Here is a 19361-nt window from a genome sequence, read left to right as displayed (position 1 = left end):
AGTTTGTTTAGAGGCAGGACAAGATAGTCCTTCTATATGACACTAATATCAACTCTACAGTTTATTTATCTATCACAATTCATCTAATATGACATAATAAACAATATTAATAACATAGAAACATGACATATACTCTAGAATGAATGAAATATGTCATTACATATGTCATGATTGGTGTTATGTTGTGTTGTTGTTGGGTGTATAAGGGCCACTGAGAGCATAAGCATAAAAGGCAGCAGAAGCGGCGGAGTTTTCAGTCGCCCTATATACCTCAAACAACACTGGAGGAGCTAAGTTTCATGTCATCATTTTTCTATCACTTAATCGCTTAACTTACTTGCTACACTATTAATGCCACGCTTTATCGCTGGCTGGTGCTATAACCTTTATCGACTAGTGCTGCTTTAGTATCGTACATATCGGAGAATCACTGAATCACTGAAGGCGGCACATTCTCCCCTCTCTCTTCCTCCTCCACTTTGGTATTTTGCTACAATTTCTTTCTTCAATTCTATTATGTTTTTCACTTTTTTTACCAAAGGGCTGCCACTAGGAAGTTATGAATTTATTGTGAAATGTCTGGACGAGCACACAGGGTTATATTCACTCAAGGATAAACAAAGCTAGACTGGCTCACAACGCCTGCGTGGGCAGGTGGACAGGTCTGGTACGCCGGCTGAAGCACGGGGCACAGGGCAAAACTTGGGACAAAATTTAGTTGAAAAAAGCAGTCTAAACTCGAAGCGGCTGATACTCAGGGCAGCCGATACTCAGGGTAGCCGAAACTCGGGGTTCCACTGTATAGTACACTACTGTATAGAAATTCGAAAATATACTAAAAATGTTATAAATGGTGCAAGGGTGACATTAAAGCAATATCAAAGATGGTTGACATAAACCCACTACCATTATAGTATGCTGGAAATAAATGGTATAAAATACCGACACAATGGAAATATAAACACATATGCAGTATAATATGATCCTTTATTGACAACGTTTCACCCACACAGTGGGCTTTTTCAAGTCACAAACAGATCTACCTGGGGTGGAAGGTATGCGAGTATTTATAGTCAGGTTCAGAATGCTGAGGTCAGGTGGAGAATGCTGCATCTGATGATGTACCGAGTGGGGTTATAGAGTCTAAAATCTTGGGTAGATTGGATAAGTTTGTGAGCAGACCTTCTACAGTGTTCTTATGTGGGATAGCGATGAAGAAGTTTCTTGGCAAGTGGTTCAGCTATGTTATAGAAGCCACTATTCTGGTTGAAGTTGTCGGATACAGAAATAAGTGATGATTCCAGGATTCTTCGGTATGGAGTGTTGTCTTCTGTGGCGATAAGTCTTGAGTTTCTGTAGTTTATCAAGTGGTTGTGTGAATTACAGTGTTGTACACAGGCATTCCTTGTATTGTCAGACCTGCTTGCGTATTGGTGTTCTGAAATACGTGTTTGGAGGTCCCTTGATGTTTCGCCCACGTATAATTTGTTGCAGTCATTACAAGGGATTATGTATACCCCTGCATAATGTGGAAGCTTGTCCTGTCTATCACTGGTAATGTCCTTGATGGTCGTGATAGACAGGACAAGCTTTCACCCTCTGCAGGGGTATACATAATCCCTTGTAATGACTGCAACAAATTATACGTGGGCGAAACATCAAGGAACCTCCAAAGACGTATTTCAGAACACCAATACACAAGCAGGTCTGACGATACAAGGAATGTTATTATTAGCAGTAGCAGAAATGTTTGATTCTTTGCTGTGTTCAAGAGTAAACACATGATGTCACCATCCAATACCTGTCCGAATAGCCATTCCAATATGCAGTCATGAAAGGGTTTACATTATTTCTACTGTAGTTTAATAGCAAATAATGAACAAACAAAACACTCACCACACAGTGGTGGGAGGGCTGGCTGCCAGTTGCGGGGGTCGGAGGGAGGGTAGTAGGGACTCGCAGGTGGCGGGAAACTTAAATATGATTTGGCGGCTGGGAATTCGGCGGTTGGGAATTCGCGAATGTGTGAAGCCTGCTAAAGTTGAAAACGCCAATGTTGAGGGAGACGTGTATTTAGGTACAGGTACACATAAGTACAATTTTATGTTTGTAATGAACTGACCATAAGCTATCGAGGCAGGGTGACCTAAAATGAAAAACAAAAGTTTCTCATTTTAAATTTAGCAATGTATACAGGAGAAGAGGTTACTAGCCCCTTGCTCCTGGCATTTTAGTCGCCTTTTATGACGCGCATGGCTTATGGAGGAAGAATTCTTTTCCACTTCCCCATGGTGGTAAGTACAATGAACAGAGTACAGATGTTCCCCATCTAATGGCTGAGTTCTGCTCCTACGAGTAGGTTGGTAAGTGAATTGGTCAATAAGCGAGGAGCCGCCCCTTATCAATATTTCAAGCATACTGTACCGGTAGTGGGATTGTGCCAACCATCTTTAGATATTGTTTTAATGTCACCTTTGAACCATTTACAACATTTTTAGTACAGTGGAACCTCAGCTTTCGTATGCCCTAATTTGTATGTAAAACTATAGTTCTTTCTTTCTTTCAACACACCGGCCGTATCCCACCGAGGCGGGGTGGCCCAAAAGGAAAAACGAAAGTTTCTCCTTTTACATTTAGTAATATATACAGGAGAAGAGGTTACTAGCCCCTTGCTCCCGGCATTTTAGTTGCCTCTTACAACACGCATGGCTTACGGAGGAAGAATTCTGTTCCACTTCCCCATGGAGATAAGAGGAAATAAACAAGAATAAGAACTAGAAAGAAAATAGAAGAAAACCCAGAGGGGTGTGTATATATGTGCTTGTACATGTATGTGTAGTGTGACCTAAGTGTAAGTAGAAGTAGCAAGACGTACCTGAAATCTTGCATGTTCATGAGACAGAAAAAAGGACACCAGCAATCCTACCATCATGTAAAACAATTACAGGCTTTCGTTCTACACTCACTTGGCAGGACGGTAGTACCTCCCTGGGCGGTTGCTGTCTACCAACCTACTACCTATAAAAACTATAGTTATTCTCTATAAAATGTATTTCTTGTTAATATTTTTGAGTGTCTGGAACAGATTAATTGGATTTACATTATTTCTTATAGGAAATAACTATAGTTTACATACAAACTAGGGAATACGAAAACCGAGGTTCCACTGTACATTAAAAATAGAACTAAGCATTAAAAAAGAATAAAAAAGTACATTCATTACTTACCTTAAAATATTTGTGGTTTTAATGTAGGGCGAGAGGTGAGTATTTACTGTAGAAAGAGGAAGAAGATGAAAGAATGGAAGAAGTACAAAAGAATTTCAGTATAAAGGGGTTAGTGTGTATGAGCCAAATGTAAGAGCACAGGAATTAATACGTTTTCATTTGAGTTTTTTTACATTCTCAGCGTCTCTCTCTTTCTCTTTCTCTCTCTCATTTACTCATTTAAAAGTAATACTACGACTACTACTACTAATAATAATAATAGTACAGTGGTCCCTCAATAATCGTCCGGCCTGAAAGTCGTCCATTTTGGAAATAGTCCCGTTATTTCGTCTAAACATTGGCTTGCAAATGGTCCGTTAACTCACTAATCGTCTTTCGTCCTGGACGCGTACTCACACTCTGAGCCGCCTCGGCCTCCCTTCCCAGCCAGTGTGCCATTGTTTACCAGTGAGTGACGGTCCCCTCACGTGTTCATACGAAATATTTCATAATATTCCATTCATTTTAGTGCTTGCAAGTGCTAAATAAGCTACCATGGCTCCAAAGAAAGCTCCTAGTGCCAAGCCTTTAGTAAAGAAGGTGAGAAATATGATTGAATTTAAGAAAAACATCATTGAACAATATGAAAGTGGCATACGTGTGGGCGAACTGGCCAAGATGTATAACAAATCCCGTACAACCATATCTTCCATCATAGCCAAGAAAAAGGAAATCAAGGAAGCTGTTGTTGCAAAGGGGGTAAATATGCTGACAAAAATGAGATCACCAGTATTCGAAGATGTTGAGAAGTTATTATTGGTGTGGATAAATGAGAAACAATTAGCAGGAGATAGCCTTATGACGTTGCTTATTTGTGAAAGGCTAAGCAGTTGCATGATGATTTGGTAAAGAAATTGCCTGCAACTAGTGGTGATGTGAGTGAATTTAAGGCCAGCAAAGGCTGGTTTGAGAGATTTAAGAAGCGTACTGGCACACACAGTGTGATAAGGCATGGTGAGGCTGCTAGTTCTGACAAAAAAAGCGGCTGAAAAATATGTGCAGGAATTCAAGGAGTACATAGAGGCTGAAGGACTGAAACCTGAACAAGTGTTCAATTGTGACGAAACAGGCCTCTTTTGGAAGAAAATGCCAAAGAGGACCTACATTACTCAGGAAGAAAAGGCACTGCCAGGACACAAGCCTATGAAAGACAGGCTGATGCTCATGTTCTGTGCTAATGCTAGTGGGAATTTCAAAGTGAAGCCGTTACTAGTGTACCATTCTGAAAATCCCAGAGTGTTCAAGAAAAACAATGTTATGAAGAGTAAATTGTCTGTGTTTTGGAGATCTAATAATAAGGCATGGGTCATAGGGGACATTTTCGTCGAGTGGTTCAATGAAGTGTTTGGCCCGAGTGTGAAGAATTACCTCCTGGAAAAGAAATTGGATCTCAAGTGCCTCCTAGTAATGGACAGTGCACCTGCTCATCCTCCAAACTTGGATGACCTAATTCTGAAGGAGTCTGGGTTCATCACAGTAAAGTTCTTGCCCCTGAATACCACTCCTCTCCTCCAGCCCATGGACCAGCAAGTCATTTCAAACTTTAAAAAACTGTACACCAAAGCAATGTTTCAAAGGTGCTTGAAAGTGACCTCAGACACTCACTTGACCCTAAGAGATTTTTGGAAAGAACACTTCAGTATTCTCCATTGCATAAGCCTTATAGGCAAGGCTTGGAAGGGAGTGACTACCAGGACTTTGAACTCTGCTTGGAGAAAATTGTGGCCAGATTGTGCCCACAAGAGGGATTTTGAAGGGTTTGAGGCAGCCCCTGATGAGCCTATGTCAGTTATAAACTCTATTGTGGCACTGGGGAGTTCCATGGGGTTGGATGTGAGCTTGGAGGATGTGGAAGAGTTGGTGTAGGACCACAACGAAGAGCTAACCACTGAGGAGCTGCAAGAGCTTCAGCAGGAAGAGCAACAGATCGCAGCTACAGAGGAGGAGGAAGAGAGATGGAAGAAGGTGCCTTCTTCAGAAATTAAGGAGATTTTTGAAATGTGGGGTAGGATGGAAAGATTTATGGAGAAACATCACCCTGAGAAGGATGTTGCAAGCCATATCGGCAACTTGTACAGTGACAGAGTCTTGGCCCATTTTAGGGAAGTTTTAAAGAGACGCCAGAAACAGAGCTCTCTGGACAGTTTTTTTGCGAGACAGGACTCCAGTGACTCTCAAGCTGGTCCTAGTGGCATTAAGAAACAGAGAAGAGAAGTAACCCCAGAAAAGCACTTGGTACCTGAGGTGTTGATGGAAGGGGATTCCCCTTCCAAATAGTATATAATCCAATCTCTCTCCTCCTCCAGTCTTCTATACACTAAAGAAGAATCGCCAATAAAGGTAAGTGTTATTCTGTTAATGCTTCATTCATCACGTGGCATTGTATTGTTTATGTACTACATCTATATTTCATGTAAAAAAATTTTTTGTTTTAATACTTCTGGGTGTCAGGAACGGATTAATTGTATTTACATTATTTCTTATGGGGAAAATTGATTCGAAAATCGTTTATTTCGATAATAGTCCCACTTCCAGGAACAGATTATGGACGATAATTGAAGGACCACTGTAATCGCTCTGGGGCATTTTAACCCTTTGAGGGTCCAAATCCCTTATCTGAACATTCCCCACAGGGTCCAAGAATTTAAAAAAAAAAAAAAATTATTTTTTCTTATGAAATGGTAGAGAATCTTTTTCAGAAGGTAATAAAACAAAAAGTACCAAATTTGATCAAGAATTGACGAAATTACACTCCTGCGAATTTTGCTGTGTCAGCGATATTTACACATCGGCGATTTTGCCCACTTTGAATCCTATTTTTGGCCAATTACATTGTTCCTTCCGACCAAATTCTTAGCTATTTCACTAGTGTTCCATTTTATCTAATAAGCACAAGATATTGCCCAATCAAGTATTTCAACTACCCAATCAAGAGATTTGAATTTGGTAATGTGGCTAATTTCACACGAAGTTCAAAACATTCCAATTTCAAAATAGGGTTCAGAATAAACAATGTAGGCATTCCTGACACTAAAATAACATTTCCTCTCTTTATTAGTTATGTTTCCATGCTTTACAGATGAATTCCATTTTGATTTTTTATTCACATAAAGAATTTTCATTCACACCAAAAAATAGAAGCTTTAGTGTTATGCAGTACTGTAAAAATTGTATAAATAATATCAGCACATTTTGGGAACACACATTAGACCCACTAGCTGATGTGTATTAGACATGTAATGTGATTTGTTTACTGTTCAACATCGGCAAAAATTTAGCATTTCTGCTACTTTGAGCTCTATTTCAAGCTATTTTCAGTATTGAAAACAATCAAAGTCATCTTTATGTTTGTAATACAGTGGACCCCCAACCAACAAAGGCCTCGTCTAATGATAAATTCGACTAACGAAGTGTTTGAGCATAAAAATTTTGGCCCGACCAACGATGTAAAACTCGACCAACATGATTCATCCTGAATGCGTCCATGTGTCCCGTCTGGCCTGAGCGCCCCTTAGCTGCCCTGCCTTCAGTTAGTGTGCCAGTGTTTACAAGCCAGTGCGGTCGCATCCACACATACATTCGGTACATTTTGTATTATTCCAGTGCTTTTAGTGCTTGTAACTGCAAAATAAGCCACCATGGGCCCCAAGAAAGCTAAACTTCTAGTGCCAACCCTGTGGTAAAAAGGGTGAGAATTACAATTGAAATGAAGAAAGAGATCATCGCAAAGTATGAAACTGGAGTGCCTGTCTCCGAGCTGGCCAGGTTGTATAACAAACCCCAATCAACCATCGCTACTATCTTGGCCAACAGAAAGGCAATCAAGGAAGCTGTTGTTGCGAAAGGTGCAAGTATGTTTTCGAAACACAGATCGCAAGTAGTCTAAGATGTTGAGAGACTGTTATTGGTGTGGATAAACAAAAAACATATACCAGGAGATAGTATCTCTCAAGCGATCATGTGTGAAAAGACATTCAGTTACATGACAATTTAATTAAAAATAAAGGTAAAGTGTCTTTTATTCTTCATTATACAATATACATATGTATACATGTACGTATTGTGCATCTATCCTTCTGTTTGTGTGTAGGAAAATGTATATTTCATGTGGTAAAATTTTTTTTTTCATACTTTTGGGTGTCTTGAACGGATTAATTTGATTTCCATTATTTCTTATGGGGAAAATTAATTCAACGAACGATAATTTCGTCTAACAAAGAGCTCTCTGGAATGGATTAATACCGTTGGTCGAGGGTCCACTGTATATCTTCCATTCTATCAAATGAGACTAAGAAACCGTGGATACAACTGTAAAAAACATACAAAAATACACTGCAAAGTCGCTGTTTTAATCCAAAAACACAGTCGCAGTTTTTTTTGTACTACGGCTTGGACTCAGGCTTCAAAGCTGTAGAACTATGGGACGGACCTTCAAAGGGTTAAATGTCATATATTTTGTGCATCGCACCTGCACGAAATACACGATATTTAAAGAATCCCAGAGCAATTATTGTTATTATGATCAACATACCTTGTTCTGTTTACCTTTGATATACCTTTGAAGTTTCGAGAGTTTCTCTACTGTTTACATTCTTGGCATCTCTCGTTTATGATGGCATCCAAGGGTAAGTAAGTTTATTCAAATACAGTGGACCCCCGGTTAACGATATTTTTTCACTCCAGAAGTATGTTCAGGTGCCAGTACTGACCGAATTTGTTCCCATAAGAAATATTGTGAAGTAGATTAGTCCATTTCAGACCCCCAAACATACACGTACAAACGCACTTACTTAAATACACTTACATAATTGGTCGCATTCGGAGGTAATCGTTATGCGGGGGTCCACTGTACAGGTACACATAAATATGGTTACATACATTATCATACATAGCAGTATATGGGTAGATTACCTAGATTTTACCACCTTATTTGTGGTGAGAGCTTTGAACTGTGACTAAACCAAAATAATATTTCCATTAAGAATTAATGTAAATCCAATTAATCCATTTCAGACACCCAAAAATATTAAAAAAAATATATATATTTTTTAAAGATTAACTATAGTTTTATGTACAGAAAACAATGAGAACTAAATAAAATGACTACAGTGGACCCCCGGTTAACGATTTTAATCCGTGCAAGAGGGCTCATCGTTATGCGAAATAATCGTTATGCGAATGAATTTTCCCCATAAGAAATAATGGAAATCAAATTAATCCGTGCAAGACGCCCAAAAGTATGAAAAAAATTTTTTTTTACCACATGAAATGTTAATTTTAATACACACAAACTGAAAAAGGCATGCACAATTAAATGACACTTACTTTTATTGAAGATCTGGTGATGATTGATGGGATGGGAGGAGGGGAGAGCATTATCTTCTTACTGTTTAGAAGGGGAATCCCCTTCCATTACGACTTGAGGTAGCAAGTCCTTTTCCGGGGTTACTTCCCTTCTTCTTTTAATGCCACTAGGACCAGCTTGAGAGTCACTGGACCTCTGTCGCACAACAAATCTGTCCATAGAGCTCTGTACCTCCCGTTCCTTTACGATTTGTCTAAAATGGGCCACAACATTGTCATTGAAATAGTCACCAGCACGGCTTGCAACAGCTGTGTCAGGGTGATTTTCATCTATAAAGGTTTGCAGTTCAACCCACTGTGCACACATTTCCTTAATCTTTGAAGTAGGCACAATGGATTCCACAACTGGCATAGGCTTCTCAGGGTTAGCCCCAAACCCTTCAAAATCTTTCTTAATTTCCATACTAATTCTCACCCTTTTTACCACAGGCTTGGCACTAGAAGCTTTCTTGGGGCCCATGGTCACTTATTTTCCAGAAACAGCACCGAAAACACTGTAATAATACGAAATATTCCGAGTGTATGCTTGGATGTTACCGCGGAGGCTGGCTGGTAAACAATGGGACGGCCGGCACATGTGAGGCTGGCTGAGGGCACATTGGACGCGTCTCGGACGAAAATCGGTAAGCGGGTTTTTAATCGGTATGCGCGGCAAAAATTTTTCGATAAAAGTAATCGGTATGCGGAAAAATCGCTATGTGATGCCATCGTTATGCGGGGGTCCACTGTAATGAAATGGATAAATGAGCATTTAAATCACTTTTACCTTTATTGTTGTCTTGTTGGTGTATGCAAAATGGCGAAGAGAGGAGAGGGAGACGAGTTTATTGTTTGGAGACAGGACAAAATTCTTAAATGTGATGCTATTAGCAACTCTACGGCTTATTTATCTATCACAATTCATCTGTCATAATAAACAATATTAATAACATAGAAACATGATATAAACTCTAGAATGAATAACATATGTCATTACGTATGCGTCGTCGTCGTCGTCGTCGTCGTCGTCGTCGTCGTCGTCGTCGTCGTCGTCGTCGTCGTCGTCGTCGTCGTCGTCGTCGTCGTCGACGTCGTCGTCGTCGTCGTCGTCGTCGTCGTCGTCGTCGTCGTCGTCGTCGTCGTCGTCGTCGTCGTCGTCGTCGTCGTCGTCGTCGTCGTCGTCGTCGTCGTCGTCGTCGTCGTCGTCGTCGTCGTCGTCGTCGTCGTCGTCGTCGTCGTCGTCGTCGTTGTTGGGCTTATAAGGGCCACTGAGAGTATAAGCCATACATACAGTGGACCCCTCAACTAACAGCGGCATTATGTAATGCCAAAATCGACTAACGGCTCTCTTTGGCATCAAAATATTGGCTCTACCAACGCCGAAAAACTCGTTCAAAGACTTTCGTCCCGAGCATGTCCATGCATCCCAAACAGGCCCAGCCACTCCAAGACTCCATGTATAGCCAATATGCCATTGTTTACAAGCCGTTGCAGTCGATTTCACGTGTACCTGCGATATATTTTGTATTATTCAATTGTTTTTAGTGCTTGTAACTGCTAAATAAGCCACCATGGGCCCCAAGACAGCTTCTAGTGCCAACCTTGTGGTAAAAAGGGTGAGAATTACTATGCAAGTGAAGAAAGAGACAATAGAAAACTACGAAAGTGGGGTTCGTATCTCCAAGTTGGAAAGGTAATATAACAAACCCCATTCAACCATCACTACTATCTTGGCAAACAGAAAGGCAATCAAGGAAGCTGTTGTTGTGAAAGGTGCAAGTACGTTTTCAAAACGGAGATTGCAAATAACTGAAGATGTGGAGAGACTGTTGTTGGTGTGGATAAACGAAAAACAATTATCAGGAGATAGTGTTTCTCAGTCAATAATATGAGAACAGGCAAGGCAGTTGCATGATGATCTCATTAAGAAAATGACTCCAATAGTGATGATATTGATGAATTTAAGGACAGCAAAGGCTGGTCTGAGAGATTTAAGAATCGTAGTGGCATACACAGTGTGAAAAGGCATGGTGAGGCTGCCAATTCAGACAAAAAAGCGGCTGAAAAATATGTGCATGAATTCAAGGAGTACACAGACACTGAAAAATTAAAACCCCAACAAGTGTTTAATTGTGACGAAACAGGCTTGTTTTGGTAGAAAATGCCAAACAGGACCTACATTACTCAGGAAGAAAAGGCACTCCCAGGACACAAGCCTATGAAAGACAGGCTAACTCTAATGTTGTGTAGTAATGTTAGTGGGGATTGCAAAGTGAAGCCTTTACTCATGTATCACTCTGAAACTCCAAGTGTTTTCAAGAAAAACAGTGTCATCAAGGCTAATTTGTGCATGATGTGAAGAGCAAACAGTAAGGCATGGGTCACTAGGGAAATTTTCCTGGACTGGTTTTATGGTGTGTTTGGCCCCACTGTGAAAAATTACCTCCTGGAAAATAAATTGTCACTTAAGTGCCTCCTGGTAATGGACAATGCTCCTGCTCATCCTCATGACTTGCAAGAGCAAATTGTGGGGGAGGTGAGCTTCATCAAAGTTAAGTTCTTGCCTCCTAACACCACTCTTCTCCTCCAGCCCATGGATCAGCAGGTCATTTCAAACTTTAAAAAACTCTACACAAAAGCAGTGCTTCAAAAGTACTTTGAAGTGACCTCAGACACTGAATTGACCCTAAGAGAGTTTTGAAAAGATTGCTTCAGTATCCTCAGTTGCATAAACCTTATAAGTAAGGCTTGGGAAGGAGTGACTTGCAGGACTTTGAACTCTGCTTGGAAAAAATTGTGGCCACAGTGTGTACAACAGAGGAATTTTTGAAGGGTTTGGAGCTAACCCTCAGGAGCCTATGCCAGTTGTGGAATCTATTGTCATTGGGGAAGTCCTTATGGTTGGAGATTAGTGGGGAGAGTGTGAAAGAGTTAGTGGAGGATGACGATGAAGAATTAACCACTACAGAGCTGCAAGAGCTTAAGGTGCAACAGCAACAGATCACAGCTCAGGAATGTGCTTCAGAACGGGTGGAAGAGAGACGGAGGAAGTTGCCTTCGTCAAGGATTAAGGAAATGTGTACAATGTTTACAAAGATGCAAACATTTATGGATGAATTTTATCCTGACACAGCTGTTGCAAGCCGTATTGGCAACATGTACAATGATAATCATGTCCCATTTTAGGGAAATCCTAAGGGGACGTGAGAAACAGAGCTCTCTGGACAGATATTTTGTCCGAAAGGGATCCAGTGACTCTCAAGCTGGTCCTAGTGGCATTAAAACACCAAGGAGGGAGGTAACCCCAGCAAAGGATTTGGTACCTGAAGTCTTTATGGAAGGGGATTCCCCTTCCAAACAATAGAACACCTTAATCTCCCCTGCTCCTGGCTCATCACTCATCAACAGCTCCACAATAAAGGTAAATGGCATTTAATTTTTGTTTATTTTGCATGTACCATTGGTTTCTGTGTAGGGAAATGTATATTTCATGTAAAAAAATTATTTTGTTTAATACTTTTGGGTGTCTGGAACGGATTAATTCTATTTCCATTATTTCTTATAGGGAAAATTAATTTGACTAACGGCTAATTCAGCTAAAGGCTAGCTCTCTGGAACAGATTAAAGGCATTAGTTGAGGTTCCACTGTATTAGTGGTAGTGGAGGCAGCAGCAGAGGCCAGCACCATTCACACAAACAATGTACGTAATTTATAAATAAGAAATATTTACACTTTAATTTATAAATAATAAATATTTACAGTGGACCCCCGACATTCGATGGCATCGACATTCGATAAATCCGACATTCGATGCATTTTAACGCAAAAATTTCGCCTCGACATTCGATGGAAAACCTGACATTCGATGCGATTCGTACGAGACGTGTCCACGTGTGGCCTGAACTGCCCCGTGTGTGCCAGTGTTTACAAGCCAGCCAGTGTGCGCGCATCTAAGGATACATTCGGTACATTCCATATTATCCATATTATCACTGTTTTTGGTGCTTGTTTCTGCAAAATAAGTAACCATGGGCCCCAAGAAAGCTTCTAGTGCCAACCCTTCGAGAAAAAAGGTGCTAATGACTATTGAAATGAAGAAAGAGATAATTGCAAAGTACGAAAGTGGAGTGCTTGAGTCAGAGTGCATGATGATTTGGTAAAGAAATTGCCTGCAACTAGTGGTGATGTGAGTGAATTTAAGGCCAGCAAAGGTTGGTTTGAAAGATTTAAGAGGCTGCCAGTTCAAGTTCTAATGGAAGGGGATTCCCCTTCTAAACACTAACACCGTCCACACTCTCCCCTCCTCCCATCCCATCAATCATCACCAGATCTTCATTAATGGTAAGTGTCAATTATTCTATTGTTATTAATCTATTGTTATTGTTGTTATTGTAATTATTCTATTGCATTAAACTTAATATTTCATGTGGTAAATTTTTTTTTTTCATACTTTTGGGTGTCTTGCACGGATTAATTTGATTTCCATTATTTCATATGGGGAAAATTAATTTGACTTTCAATATTTTCGACATTCGATGGATCTCAGGAACGGATTAATATCGAATGTCGGGGGTCCACTGTACACTTTATAAATAAGAAATATTTACACTTACCTTGGAGGAGATGCTGGCAGGGCAGCGCATAATGTCAGTGGCCCTATATACCTCCAAAAACATTGGAGGAGTCAGTTTCGTGTCATCCTTTTTCTACCGCTTAATCGTTTAACTTACTTGCTACACTGTTAACCCTTTCAGGGTTGGTGCCGTACTAGTACGGCTTGCACGCCAGGGTTGGTGCCGTAATAGTTCGCAAAAATTCTAGCGCCTTCAAATCTAGCGAGAGAAAGCTGGTAGGCCTACATCTGAAAGAATGGGTCTATGTGGTCAATGTGCACAGTATAAAAAAAAATCCTGCAGCACACAGTGCATAATGAGAAAAAAAAGCTCCGACTGTGTTTTTGCTTTAAAACAGCGAATTTGCAGGGTATTTTCATATGATATTTATGGTTGTATTCTAGTTTTCCTGGTCTCACTTTATAGAATGGAAGACATTACAGAAATTGAGATGATTTTGATTGGTTTCACAATGAAAAGAACTTTGAAATTGAGCTCAAAGTAGCAGAAATGTTCGATTTTTGCCAAAGTTCAAAAGTAAACAAATCATGCCACGCATCCAATACACGTCAAGTGGTGAGTCTAATATTCTTTCACAAGTGCACTGATATTATTTATACCATTTCTACACTAATGCAGTAGTCTGCATAACAGTAAATCTTCTGTTTTTTTGTGAGAATATAAATTCAAAGTGGAAAGCAAAAGAAATGTAAGAGAGGCCTGGGGACATTACTAATGAGCAGAAAAATTTTTATTTTAGTGCCAGGAATGTCTGTCTTGTTTACTCTGGACCCTATTTGGAAATTGGCATCTTTTGAAATTTGTGTGAAATTGGCAAAATTGACAATTTCTGACCACTTTATTGGATAGCTGAAATAGGTAAATGGGTGGTTTCTTGTACTCATTCAATAGACAAAATGGAGTTCTAGCGAAATAGTTATGATTTTTGTCGACTGGCACATTGGAATTGGCCAAAAATAGGGCTCAAAGTAGGCAAAATCGCCGATGCATAAACATCATCGAGACCGCTAACTTTGTGAGAGCATAATTCCATAAGTTTTCAATCAAATTTTATACTTTTGGTGTCATTATGATCGGGAAAATATTCTCTATCATTTCATAAGAAATTTTTTTTTTTTTTCGAAAAATTTCCGACCCTGAGAACAAGTTTAGGAGAGGGCCTGTCGACCCTGAAAAGGTTAATGCTACACTTTTTCGCTGGCTGGCACTATAGCCTTTATCGACTCCTGCTGCTTTAGTATCGTATATGTTGTAGAATCACTGAAGAAGGCACATTCTCTCTCTTCTCTCCTTCACTCTCATACTTTCAACAACTTCTTTCTTAACCCTTTGAGGGTTTTGGTCGTACTAGTACGTCTTACGCGTAGGGGTTTTTGACGTACTAGTACGCATAAATTCTAGCGGCCTCAAATCTCGCAGGAAAAGGCTGATAAGCCTAGATGTGAGAGAATGGGTCTGTGTGGTGGATGTGCGCAGTAGGAAAAAAATCTGGGACCCAGTGGTGCATTGTGGGAATGCCATCATAGTACACAATTTCCACGTGCCCTGCGGTAAGAAGTTCCTCACTCCTCGGCGAATTGGGACACTTTTGTTCCCCAGTGACAGTTCTAATACAGATGGAAGTGACAGTGAAGATGAGTTTCAAGGTTCTGGTGAGGTTTTGACCGAAACTAATGACCATAATATGGGTAATAGTGAGGAAAACCCAGACAACCCACAGCCTTCCACCTCTGGTGCTGGGCCGTCGTTCAGTTGTACCAGAATCAAAGAGGAAACTCCTATTTTCCAAAATCCCAGACTCAGATGTGAGCATTGGTGATGATAATGATAGTGATTATGAACTACAAGCTCTTCAAACTTGTTCCAAGAATGGAGGAGGAGGAGGAGGAGGCAGAGGAGGAGGAGGCAGAGGAGGAGGAGGCAAGAGGAGGAGGAGGCAAGAGGAGGAGGAGGCAGAGGAGGAGGAGGAGGAGGAGGAGGAGGAGGAGGAGGAGGAAGAAGAAGAGGAGGAGGAGGAGGAGGAGGAAGAAGAAGAAGAAGAGGAGGAGGAGGAGGAAGAAGAGGAGGAGGAGGAGGAAGAAGAGGAGGAGGAGGAGGAAGAGGAGGAGGAGGAGGAGGAAGAAGAAGAATACGTAATGATAACAATAATACATAATAATAATACATAATAATAATAATACATAATAATAATAATACATAATAATAATAGGTAATAATAATAATATGTAATAATAAATGTTCACCCATGACAGTAACAAGATAAGGGGAGATAACATCTGATAAGTGCTGACGTTTGATGAGGGTAAATGAGGGTAGAGCTGATGCCAAAAGATGAGATGAACATCACCCTCCCTTTGTTTTTGCTGGTATACTAACACTTCTGTCTGTCTATTTGCCTGTCTGTCAAGCTCCCTGTCTATCCATCTAGCTCTCTGTCTCAGAGAGCCACAAGACTGCGTCATCACTTTTACTCACATCTTCAAGCAGAGTATAGCACTTTGTCTGGGTTTCTTGGGTTATCCTAGGTAATTTATACTATGTATACTTGTATTTATGTGTACCTGTGAGACAGAGATAGACAGACAGATAGAATGAGGGAGAAAGATAATTAGATAGAATGGAGGAGGGGAAGCAGCATCCGACCCCATTGTTTTGACAGGCCGGAGGGGGAAAGAGTAATGACCCAATATGTCACTTTGACAGCTGCTGACTCCTTGTAATTTACACTATGGACGAGGAAGAGGAGGAAGAGGAAGAAGAGGAGGAGGAGGGTGGAACACTAGTACACTGATACTGGTACACTAACATTTCTGTCTGTCTATTTGTCTGTCTGTCAAGCTCCCTGTCTATCTGTCTATCCGTCTAGCTCTCTGTCTCAGAGAGCCACAAGACTGTGTCATCACTTTTACTCACATCTTCAAGCAGAGTATAGCACTTTGTCTGGATTTCTTGGGTTATCCTAGGTAATTTATACTATGTATACTTGTATTTATTTGTACCTGTGAGACAGAGATAGACAGACAGATAGAAAGAGAGAGACAGATTGAAAGAGATAGAATGAGGGAGAAAGATAAAACACCATTGTGTATGACACAATGTTTCAGAGTTCCACAAGCTGCAGAACTAATAGGAATATGTTCAGTGACTGTATATTGGTATATATATTATAGAACAATAATAATAAACAATGTTTTGTATTGTTTGTTTTTGTAAACAAGTTTTGTAAACAATATATTGATAATTATGTTTGTGTGCTTATTGTGTTGTATACAACGAGTGTATATATGTACATTGCACCTTACTTTGGTCTCATAGGCCACATAAGTTATGTGAAAAAATAAAATAGTGAAAAAAACAACAAACCTTCAAATACAAGTAAATCAAAGTTTACCGGGTGAGCGGCAGTCGCCGCTGTTGCCATACGCGGCTCATTTTCTGCAAACTTCATGCATCCATATCTCCGTAAGTATTGATGGTAAAATTTTTTTGTTTATCCTATAATGTTTAGAAAAAAAAACTCTATTTTTTCATAAGAAAAAATAATTTTTTTTTTTTTTGAAATTTGGCCGACCCTGAGAACGAGTTTCGGAGAGGGCCTGTCGACCCTCAAAGGGTTAAATTCCATTGTGTTTCTCACTTTCTTTACCAAAGGAACATTCTTTGGGCCCAAGGTTGCTTATTTTGCAGTTGTACTCAATCAATAACCACAAAAAACAATGGATTATAGCAAAATGTTTGGATGAATGCACAGAGGCTTCCTCACTCTCCCAGACACACAGCCAGACTGACTCACGAATGCGCGGAGCGGTGAGGTGGACGCGACCAATACAGTTGATAACCGAAATAACGGCCGATAACCAGGATAGAATTTCAGCCAAAAAACTGGGCGATAACTGAATTGGCCGATATCTGGAACAGCCGATAACCGAGGGTCCACTGTACTGTAAACTGTGACAAATTTGCACAAAGATGGGTAACACCTAAGTAATATTACTCTAGTTATATTTACATGTAACTGTACAAAATCAACATTAACACTGTACATTTTGGCAACATTACACACTTTTTTCATAACTGGTAATAAATGTTAACTTTAGTAGTGAAAGTCCCCATTTGGCAGAAGTCCCTATTTAGTAGAATTCACATGTGCGGCGTCTGGTTGTCTTTGTTGTGGACGTTTCGCCATCCAGTGGCTGGCTGGATGGCGAAACGTCTACGATAGGGATGCCCGGGTGTTGCGCATGTGTCTTAATTTCATCTTGTCGGTATTATATACCATTCTTGTACTGCTACTACTACTACTACTACTACCACCACCTCTTCCTGCCTATTTATAGCCATCCTGCTCCACTTCTGGTTAGTGTGACTTTGTCAATGGTCCAAGTCGGACCGAAACGTCGTCGTAAGCTTCTCTCTTTTATGTGCGGGTTATTTGTGTATCGTTCCAGTCACGGTATTGTGCCTTTTTTTGTTATTTAGAATTCACTATTTGGTGGAGCCCTCTATTTGGAGGAGGCCTCTATTTGGAGGAGGCACATGGGTAAATAAATGCCCATTCTGTACACATCTAAATCCAGCCTTAAATACAAAATAGGACAATGTTCATCTAACTTACCAATGATGACAGAGAGCACCAACAGTAATGCCTGTACATGTCATGTGTCGTGTTCTAGCAATGTCCCACGTTGTCTGCTGCTTGTAGATAATATTATGATGCTGCTGAAGGATATCACCTATGCCTACAATAAAGGATTAAAGCATAAAATTATTGTAAAAAAAAATCATTTTATACACATACTGTATTACAGTGGTACCTTGGAATACTTCCACTTTAGAATAAGTCCAACTTGGTATGCGTCCTGTTTGGACGCGAAATTTTTTGCATGGTATACGACCTTTGTTTGGAATACGACTCGCGTGCCAGAACTTGCAGAGATCAAAATGAGTCATGACACTGCACGCTACCCTTGTTTACCTCTCTCTCGAGACAAAGCCACAACTGCCCACTAGCGTCAGTACGCCTGTTGCTACCATTGAGTGAACAGGGATGAGCTGACCAATGAGGAGCTGCAGGAACTTGAGAAGGAAGAGCACAAGACTAAGATGGATGCACTCTCTTCAGGCTCAGATGAGGAGATAGAGGAAGCCCCTACTTCATTAATCAAGGAAATTTTTGCCAAATGACATATGAAACAAATAGATCGACTGAAGCAAAATAAGTCGCCGGGATCTGATGAGCTTTTTTCAAGGGTTCTTAAGGAATGCAAAATGGAACTCTGTGAACCATTAACTAATATTTTTAATTTATCTCTTCAAACAGGCATAGTGTCTGATATGTGGAAGATGGCTAATGTAATTCCTATTTTTTTTTAAATCAGGGGATAAGTCATTACCGTCAAATTACCGCCCAATAAGCCTGACCTCAATTGTAGGCAAATTGCTAGAGTCAATTATAGCTGAGATTATAAGAAGCCATCTGGATAAGCATAATCTGATTAATGATACTCAGCATGGACTCACGAGAGGCTGTTCTTGTCTAACTAATTTATTAACTTTCTTCAGTAAAGCTTTTGAGGCTGTTGATCACGATAAAGAATTTGATATTATTTACTTAGATTTTAGTAAGGCTTTTGATAGAGTTCCGCACCAAAGACTGTTAAAGAAAGTGGCAGCTCATGGCATTCAGGGAAAAGTGCTCTCATGGATTGAGTCATGGCTCACACACAGGAAGCAGAGAGTGTCCATAAATGGAGTTAAATCCGAGTGGGGATCTATAACAAGCGGCGTACCACAGGGATCAGTCTTAGGCCCGTTGTTTGTTTATAATATATATCAATGACCTTGATGAGGGTATTACTAGTGATATGAGCAAATTCGCCGATGACACAAAGATAGGTAGGATAATTGATTCAAACGTACATGTTAGGGAACTTCAAGAGAATTTAGACAATCTCTATTCTTGGTCAGAAAAGTGGCAGATGCAGTTCAATGTAGATAAATGCAAGGTTCTGAAGCTCGGGAGTGTCCATAACCCTAGCACTTATAAGTTAAATAATGTAGAACTTAGCCATACAGATTGCAAAAAGGACTTGGGGGTTATGGTGAGCAGCAACCTTA

At 40.2% G+C, this 19361-nt stretch overlaps 1 protein-coding gene across 2 annotated transcripts in view; it reads right to left on the bottom strand.

The window, feature by feature from the left end:
- Nucleotides 1-19361, bottom strand: part of LOC138853045 (mpv17-like protein 2) — a 136388-nt gene that overhangs the window by 93232 nt on the left and 23795 nt on the right. For both annotated transcript variants that reach the window (XM_070087422.1, XM_070087421.1), the window contains exon 3: nucleotides 17860-17983. In XM_070087422.1, the coding sequence (XP_069943523.1) occupies nucleotides 17860-17983 (124 nt within the window). The remainder of the gene's footprint in view (nucleotides 1-17859; nucleotides 17984-19361) is intronic.

This window comes from Cherax quadricarinatus, chromosome 21, assembly GCF_038502225.1.
Source record: "Cherax quadricarinatus isolate ZL_2023a chromosome 21, ASM3850222v1, whole genome shotgun sequence".
Classification (NCBI taxonomy): domain Eukaryota; kingdom Metazoa; phylum Arthropoda; class Malacostraca; order Decapoda; family Parastacidae; genus Cherax; species Cherax quadricarinatus.
The sequence above is the reverse complement of the archived record's forward strand: the minus strand, read 5'-3'. Positions and strand labels throughout refer to the sequence as shown.